General features: G+C 39.9%; 2 protein-coding genes and 1 pseudogene across 2 annotated transcripts; 2 read left to right on the top strand and 1 right to left on the bottom strand.

Moving 5' to 3' along the window:
• The first annotated feature begins 409 nt into the window (after positions 1 to 409).
• Positions 410 to 2,826, top strand: LOC9308217 (hydroxyproline O-arabinosyltransferase 1). Its single transcript, XM_002874201.2, has 8 exons — positions 410 to 981; positions 1,059 to 1,126; positions 1,216 to 1,417; positions 1,507 to 1,604; positions 1,700 to 1,769; positions 2,110 to 2,181; positions 2,322 to 2,435; positions 2,570 to 2,826. Exons 1-8 carry the CDS (start codon positions 562 to 564, stop codon positions 2,627 to 2,629), a joined length of 1,104 nt encoding a protein of 367 aa, XP_002874247.1. The 5' UTR covers positions 410 to 561; the 3' UTR covers positions 2,630 to 2,826.
• LOC9308216 (flotillin-like protein 2) lies at positions 2,780 to 5,107 on the bottom strand. The gene is made up of 2 exons (XM_002872101.2): positions 4,522 to 5,107; positions 2,780 to 4,253 (listed from the first exon to the last, which is right to left on the bottom strand). Exons 1-2 carry the CDS (start codon positions 4,880 to 4,882, stop codon positions 3,217 to 3,219), a joined length of 1,398 nt encoding a protein of 465 aa, XP_002872147.1. The 5' UTR covers positions 4,883 to 5,107; the 3' UTR covers positions 2,780 to 3,216.
• Positions 5,108 to 5,603: 496 nt separating this feature from the next.
• Positions 5,604 to 6,144, top strand: LOC110227567 (annotated as a pseudogene).
• Positions 6,145 to 8,728: the final 2,584 nt, after the last annotated feature.

Genomic DNA, 8,728 nt, shown 5'->3' with positions numbered 1-8,728 from the left:
TTTTTTTGGTTTATTTTTCAAGATCTTGTAAATCTCTCTACATTGCAATCTTAGAGCATGAACCTTGTAGTATACCAAACCAAAGTAATATTGGTTGGCATTCTTAGGGCATATGTAAGGGGATAATTTATCTCATGTTCTTACCATCAAAAAAATAATAAAATAAAAGAAAATGGTCTTAGAACACCCAACAACTGTTTAGACATGTTCTTCTCTTTACCCAAGAACTGTTTTTCTATCTACATTATTTTAATACTTAATTAACCCTAAGAACACCCAAATAAGTTATTCCGATAAATATGGTCTTATAAAACCGAACTAAACCGAAAAACCAAAATGTTTTTACTTATAGTAATAATAGTAAAATTTATAAAACAGAGAAACAAAATAAAGAGTGAAACTGTAAAAGCAATATAGAACTTATAAAAAGGTAAGCCATTTCTTCGGCATCTTCTTCTTCTTCACCAACTGGCATAGGCAGCAGAAGAAGAAGACAAAGACAAAGACGACGACTTTGAAGAAACAATCTCTTCCTCAAATCCAAATCTCAATCTCTCTCAAATGGGTTGTGGTGGAACTTTGTTCTACCCACTTCTCATAACTCTCTCCGTTGCTCTAATCACTTACAACATCATCATCTCCGCTAATGCTCCTCTCAAACAAGGCTTCCCCGGACGATCTTCATCTTCCGATATCTCCATTGACCCAGTCATCGAATTACCTCGTGGCGGCGGATCCAGAAACCGCAACAATGGTAAAAGGACGAGACTTTTCCACACGGCGGTGACTGCGTCTGATTCCGTCTACAACACTTGGCAATGTAGAGTTATGTACTATTGGTTCAAAAAGGTTCAAGCTTCTGCTGGACCCGGTTCTGAAATGGGTGGGTTTACTCGGATCTTGCATTCTGGTAAACCGGATCAGTATATGGATGAGATTCCTACTTTTGTTGCTCAGCCTTTACCTTCTGGGATGGATCAGGTAATGTGTATTGATTTTGGTTCTTTTGAGAAATTGAACATTGATTTTTTGAGTGTGGTTTTTGGTTAATTTTGTAGGGTTATGTTGTGTTGAATAGGCCATGGGCTTTTGTACAATGGCTTCAACAAACAGATATTAAAGAAGAGTTAAGATGCTTTTGATTTTACTCTTTGTTTTGGTGATTGACTTAGGGGTGATTGTTGTGCTGATATGTTGTTTTTTGGTTGTGTGCAGTTATATTTTGATGTCTGAGCCTGATCATATCATTGTTAAACCTATACCAAATTTAGCTAAAGATGGGCTTGGTGCTGCATTTCCTTTCTTTTACATTGAGCCGAAAAAGTATGAGAAGGTGTTGAGGAAGTATTATCCAGAAGAGAGAGGACCGGTTACTAATATCGATCCGATAGGAAACTCTCCTGTCATTGTGGGAAAGGTTTGTTTTTGTTGCGTAGAAAGTACGATTTGGGATTAGGTTGTAAAGGGTGTCTCTCGCTAAAGATTTTTGATGTTATGGTTTTTTAGGATGCTTTAAAGAAGATTGCTCCAACTTGGATGAATGTTTCTTTGGCTATGAAGAAGGATCCTGAAGCAGACAAGGCTTTTGGATGGGTTCTTGAAATGTAAAAATATCTTGATATGATATCGAATGTGTTGTTTAGATTGTCGATTGGGTAGACTTGACGACAAATTTTTGTTATCTTTTGTGGAAGTATAGGTATGCTTATGCTGTCTCATCTGCATTGCATGGTGTTAGCAATATTCTACACAAAGACTTCATGATTCAGGTAACCATATACACACATTTTGGCTTTTTTCAAATTTGTATATCGTTTTTAAGCGTGTAGCGGTTATGAATGGAAGCAAAAGTGTATCACCATGTCCATTTGCGTGAGCTAGTACAATATAAAATGAATAAATAATCTAGAGTACGTCGTCGTGGCCAAGGGTGGGAAATGTTCCATGAACTTTGTTGATACTAAATGAGGTTTTGGAGAGTGAAATAGTTATGGCCTGGACCTCAGAAATTCTCTGTGTTGTTTCTTGTTACATGGATAATATTTTTTCTATGCATTAAACTAAAGAGATTTGGACTTTGGTTTGGTTTTGTTTGTGGTAATGAATCAGCCTCCATGGGATATAGAGGTTGGTGACAAGTACATCATACACTACACTTATGGATGTGACTACGATATGAAGGTAAGTTTTCAAATTCTGATCTGATATATGAACAACAGTAATCAACGATATATACAAACTTGAGAAATTGATTATTGAGATTAGCATATGATTTGAAATTGATAACAGAGAATGTAAAAGAATGATTGTGGTGATTTCAGGGTAAATTAACCTATGGGAAAATTGGGCAATGGAGATTTGACAAAAGATCGTATGATAGCACACCACCACCGAGGAACCTTACAATGCCTCCACCCGGTGTTTCACAAAGTGTGGTATGTTTACATGTCCTCCGGCCTTCATTTTTCTGAAAACACATTACCCATTTTCTGTTACAGTCCATGGGTCAGAATGTTTAGGCCAAATGATTACAAGCACAGCTCAGTTCTCTTCATTAATGTATTGACAGGTAACATTAGTAAAGATGATCAATGAAGCCACGGCCAACATACCAAACTGGGGATCATAGAGAGAGACAACGAGAAAGAAGCCGTAATCTATATGTACCTGTGAGTTGCTCATTTCTTTTCAAAATACCTTGTCCTGCTCTTTAGTTTCTCCCTTGTTGTGGTTAGATGTGTAACATATATAGCATTCCAAACAAAGCCTTTCTTTGGCATTTAACTTCTCCAATTTCAGTCTGGTCTCTACTAGACTTTGATGTCCTCAAGCATCCCAAAGGAGAAATTACAATAAGCCTAGACTTGATACACATACATATACCACTCAAATATGTACATACATCATACTACAAAACAACCTTCATGGTCTCTGCAAATTCATGAAATATTATTTTTGTTTACTTCATTTCAAACAAAAAGTGTCTAAGTACCCTCTTATATTTGTCTCTCATTTTTATTTCACTTTTAACACATAAGAATACAATTAAATTAAAAACAAATACAACCTCAAACACTTAAGAAATAAGCCAAGTTTTCCAACGAGATTAAAATAAATAAAAAAAGAAAAATTGCATTTTCATGGATGTATCTTCAATCACAATTCACAAACAAACGACCAAACCATGCTCTCAACCTTTTAGCTGTTGAGGCAGCGTCACTTGCTTAGAGTACCGATCCAAGCCGGTGGCTGCATCCCAGTCTGCTGGTAAACCGTATCAAGAACTGGAGGCAGCATCTTGTAAAGTCCAGCTATATCCTTCATAGCATTCCCACTCCCACCAGCACCACCAATCCCCTGTTCTCCACCATGGTTCCAAACGCTAATCTTGGGCTGCAAGTCTCTGACTGCAAGTGCGTTAGTCTTAGCGATCTCCTGATAAGTGCCATTGTTAATCATCAAGAAGTCTCTAAGGCAAGAATAGTCATTCTGAACAGCGTCTAGAAGGGTTCTGAGATATGTTCCTTGAGCACTGGCTAGAGCAACAAGTCCCTCTGCTTCTCTCTGCTTTGAGTAGAACGTAGCGTCTGCTTCAGCTTTCTGTGCCTCAGCTTGCTTTTGCTTCTCGTATAAAACCGCCTCTGCTTGCTTCTGCTTATTGTACAATTCCCAATTTGCTTCTTGAACCTTGGTTTCATACTCAACACTGGCTTTGCTAAGGAACTCGGCCTTGAGCTTCTCGGTTCGAGTCAAAGCGTTCATTTTTTCAACTTGAGTCTGAAGCTCAGCTTCTCTCAAAGCCACAGCCTTGGTTGCTTCAACCTCAGCAACCTTAGCATCCTTGGTCCAAGCAGCTTTTTTCATGGCAAGCTCCGAGTTGGCCTTAGCTACATCAGCTTCCTTCTGATTCTCAAACACTTTTACCTCAGTCTTCACTTTGATCTCCGCCTTTGTCCCTTCTCCTTGCCTCTGCATCGATATGATCTTTGACTCCGCGTCAATTTTCGCTGCGTTCTGTAGCGTAAGCCCTGTCCGTTCCTTGGCACCGATCTCTCCCTTCATCTTGGCCTCAGCCACATCGATCCTGGCCTGATTGGCCGCTTCCATTTGGGTTTTCTGACCCAAGTAAGAGAAGTACTCATGTCCGGGCACATCAACCAGCTGTTTGACATTGGCATTGTAGATTACCAGTCCAAACTGGTCCAGTTCTAGTTGAACCTTATCAAACACCTCCTTCTTAAACTCCTTTGTCCCTTCAGATTCATAAAAACAAAACCATATCTTTTAGAAAACCAATCAATTTATGATAATGTAATATTGCCAATTTAAAACTATTTCTAGGCGACATAAATTTAAATATTACGCCTTAGACATTATACTCAAACCTCCTAATTTTTTTTTTAATCTAAATCCTTATTTAGGAGATGAATAGACCATGACATATAGCTTAATAAGTTTGTGTGCTAGTAATGCCACCATATGTTTTAACAAAACAATAATAGAAATAAATCTTTGGGTTACCTTTGAAGATCTCTTCCATGGTCATGGAAGCAGCGAGAACACGAGTCTCTCCCTCAATAACACCTTCAACAAGCTCATTGACATGATTTGACTGTTTGTCGTGAGGCGAAATCAGCCTAGCGTACAGAATAAGCGCTTCAGTGTCATCAACACGAGGGCCGATAGTGAAGACAGCAGGAAGAACAAAAGGTAGCTTCTCTGCACTCATAGCCTGGACTTTGAAAGTGTAGTTCACTGGAGACACGTCGAAAACGGTGCATTTTTGCCATGGAAGCACCCATGATTTCTTCGAGAGCTTGATGTCTTCGATCCCACCACCGGTGATGGCCAAATATTGTGATGCTCTTGCAACCTTGAACATGTCTAAGATCTAAGGATTTGATGGTTTTAAGTTTTTCGACGAAATGGTTTTGAACTTTGAAGACGAAGAATGAGTAGCTATACTTGTTTTTTTTTATTTCGTGAGATCAAGTTGTTATATATTACATATAGTCGTCGACATGTTAGAAGACTTTGTCTGTCACTGTTAGAGAAATGTTCATGAAATTTCACAAACGAGTATATATCACATACAAAAAAGGATGGTTGTGTAGAATGTTTCATTATTGACTTTCTATGTAGAGTTTGTCAAGCTAAAATTGTTATTGAAAGTTTTGTCATTTTAATAAAATTAGATGAAATTTTTTTTGATAAAATTCAGGATTTATATGTAGATGTACATTAAACAAAACCAAAACTATACATAAGTGCACCATACATAAACAAAAAAAATATATCATAATTCATAAAAATATTTAATATGAATTGTACACCATTTACATAAACCTAATTTAATGAAAATAATATAGGATATTTTGACTAAAAAAAATGAGAGAGAAAAAGCGATTTTTTGTGCGATCGCATCTGTTGACTTTCTCTTCGTGTCTCTTGTCTGTGAGCGTTGGTCGCCGGTTACCGGCGGTTTCTTCAGGGTGGGATAACAGGCTGGCGGTTATTGATCCCTTAACTGCTCTCATCGCAAACCTATTTAATCCCTGCGCATGTCTCTGTTCTCCTTGGGTTGATCAGAGTGAAACAATTTCATTTCCTTTGTTCATATTGATCATGGCGGATAGAATCCGGAGACAATTGCAAGAAATTGCTTTAGGAATTGAAGATGATGCGATCAATCTCCCGGTCGATTTATGTGAAGAGGCGATTACTGAAACACAATTCAGTCTAGTCGTCAAACCTGTGAACCCGCGGAAATAAAACCTTCGAGCAATGCTCAGTACTATGCCTCGTCTTTGGGGTGTGGGTGACGAAGTCACGGGGCGTATTTTGGAGAATCAAAAGATTCAGTTCCTTTTCCAATCCGAAGAGGCGATGAGTTCTGTTCTCCGCCGCGGGCCGTGGTCCTTTAACGAGTGGATGTGTGTAACTCAAAAGTGGAATCCACTCCACACCGACAATGATTTGAAGCAAATACCTTTCTGGGTCCAAATTAGGGGAATTCCCCTCCATTTCCTTACACTGCGAATGATAACTTCAATCGGAGAAAGGCTAGGCCATTTTCTGGAAACAGATTTTGGCGGTGACGGTGCAGTGCTTGTTGACTATGTTCGTGTTCGTCTCCTCTGAAACATAGAAGATCCTTTGCGCTTGCAACGTCTTTTCCAATTTGGGGACCAAGCCTGTGTTCTTAAGTTCAGATACGAGAAATTGCGAAACTTCTGTTCCATGTGTGGACTCCTCACACACGAATCACCAGACTGCCCTCTGAACAATGATCCTCCTCCTCCCCCACCAGCAGATGATGATGAGGATCCGGACTACGATCCTGAGGCGCCAGGAAACAATCAACCTAAGGAAGGTACTACACCAAAGGACTATAAGTGTGGCGAGAATAATGGACAAGATGAAGATTCGCAGTCTGTATCTAAGAAGAGGAAAATCGAGTCTCCACCTATGGAACATGTCACTGCTTACCCATTTCTGGTTTGTAAAATGAGACAGGGCTACGCCATTGAAGACATTGATGATGCTGTCACCAGACGCCGTCGACAATCAGAAGCAAATGAGGTTCGCAACTGGTTATGGATACCCGCAACTCTTGCAGCACAACCAACCAACACCGGGAGATCTGCTCTGACTACCCCAACAACCAACCGAGAAGGCACGGTGGGCCAAAAGCCACCTGAGCCGTCATGAATACAGCCTTTTGGAATTGCCGGGGCTTAAAAGGGTCCCTGGTAGTTCGACGCCTAAAGGGAATTAAGGCAACTTATTCCCCGGACTTACTCTTTTTGGTCGAGACGAAGAATCCCGATGATGTCGTCCGTGATGTAGCTGCTCAATTGGGTTACGATTATGTGAAGTGTGTTTCTCCGTTGGGAGTTGGGGGTGGCTTAGCTTTGTTATGGAACAAGTCTATTTCTGTTTGCTTTAATGATGTTGATCCAAGACTCATCGATTGTAAAATAAGTAATAAAGATGTGTCTTTCTACTTCTCTTGTGTTTATGGTCATCCAAAACGAAAACTACGACATATCTTATGGAAAAGACTCCAACGCATAGCACTCAAACGAAATGGTCTTTGGCTTATGTGTGGAGATTTTAATGAAGTCCTTAATGCAAATGAAAAAAGAGGTGGGCGTCAAAGAGAACCATGGAGCTTAGTAGATTTCAGAAATATGGTTCATACTTGTAGAGTTTCTGATCTCCCATTTAAAGGAAACAACATGACTTGGCTTGGAAAACGTGGAACATATGTGGTAGAGAGTTAGCTAGATCGAACTATGGCAAATGATCAATGGAGAGCAACGTTCCCGGCTTCGGAGGTAAAGTACTTGGAGATGGTAGAATCGGATCATAGGCCAGCAATAATTAAAATCAGAAAAAAGACAGATCAAGGCTTCAAACCTTTCCATTTTGACACAAGACTCTGCAAAATCCCAGACTTTGAAAAAGTAGTCTTTGAAAGCTGGAACAGTAACTTAATCATGGAGAATAGCTCTGTTGCAGAAAGGATTCAACGTTGCAGACGTGATATATCTACATGGAAGAGGGAAAACAATAACAACTCTGCAACTAGAATCAAGGAACTCACTCGAGCCATTGATATGGCACACACGGATAACTCTACTACGATGGAACAGATTCGTAGCCTTCGAAGAGATCTGTTGACTTTTTGGAAATTTAAAAGTCGTAATCAGTGGCTAAATGAAAGAGATTGCAACACTCGGTTTTTTCATGCCATCACAAAAAACAGAGTCGCACGAAATCGACTCACATCCATTGAAGATTTGAATGGCACAGAGTTTCACGGGAACAGAGATATTGCTACGAAAGCTATTCGCTATTACAGTGATTTATTCTCGAGTAATAACCACACTGACCCACATAAAACACTCTGCAACATTCAGCCGATTGTTACAGAGTCCATGAATCTGTCTCTAACCAATGAAGTTACTGATCAAGAAATCCGTGAGGCCCTCTTTTCTATCGGAGCAACCCGTGCACCAGGACCGGATGGATTCAATGCAGCCTTTTACCATAACTATTGGGAGATAGTTGGTCCAGCGATAGTAACTGAGGTACAAAATTTCTTTATCTCAGAGAAACTTCCAACTGAATGGAACCACACCAACCTTTGTCTAATACACAAGCTCAACCACCCAAAAACAATGAAAGATTTCTGACCCATCAGGTTGTGTAACGTCACGTACAAGATTATTTTGAAAATCTTGGTTAAGCGCCTCAAAAATGTGTTGCCATCCGTTGTCTCGGAAAACCAAGCTGCGTTTATTCCGGGTAGATTCATCACCGACAACGTCCTTATTGCGCATGAAATCATGCACTCCTCACGCGTACGAAAGCGGTGTGCCAACTCTTATATGGCTGTTAAAACAGACATAAGCAAAGCGTACGATCGTATCGACTCGTCGAATCGACTCACTCTCCTAACCTCAAAGGGAATCTGAGAAACAAGTAGATCGAGTGGAAATTCTTGGAAGAGGTCCTTAAGAAGAAAGGCTTTGCCGAACAATGGATAACATGGATCATGGAGTGTGTAAGATCGGTCTCCTTTTCAGTTCTGATCAATGGGAGCCCCTATGGATCCTTTAAAGCTAGCCGCGACCTGCGTCAAGGAGACCCTCTCTCTCCGTATCTCTTTATCCTCTGTGCTGATGTTTTTAGTTCACTATTGACAAAAGCAAACCAAGAA

Source organism: Arabidopsis lyrata (assembly GCF_000004255.2).
Source record: "Arabidopsis lyrata subsp. lyrata unplaced genomic scaffold ARALYscaffold_6, whole genome shotgun sequence".
NCBI classification, from domain to species: domain Eukaryota; kingdom Viridiplantae; phylum Streptophyta; class Magnoliopsida; order Brassicales; family Brassicaceae; genus Arabidopsis; species Arabidopsis lyrata.
Note: the sequence above shows the minus strand (reverse complement) of the source record. Positions and strands in the feature narration are given on the sequence as shown.

Bases quoted from the DNA above. Each gene is read 5' to 3' on its own strand.
- LOC9308216 (XM_002872101.2), bottom strand. From the start codon at position 4,882: ATGTTCAAGGTTGCAAGAGCATCACAATATTTGGCCATCACCGGTGGT. The intron at 4,254-4,521 runs GTAACCCAAAGA...ATGAATCTGAAG, and splicing joins CATGGAAGAGATCTTCAAAG to GGACAAAGGAGTTTAAGAAG.
- LOC9308217 (XM_002874201.2), top strand. From the start codon at position 562: ATGGGTTGTGGTGGAACTTTGTTCTACCCACTTCTCATAACTCTCTCC. The intron at 1,605-1,699 runs GTAAAAATATCT...GTGGAAGTATAG, and splicing joins TTTGGATGGGTTCTTGAAAT to GTATGCTTATGCTGTCTCAT. The intron at 1,770-2,109 runs GTAACCATATAC...GTAATGAATCAG, and splicing joins ACAAAGACTTCATGATTCAG to CCTCCATGGGATATAGAGGT.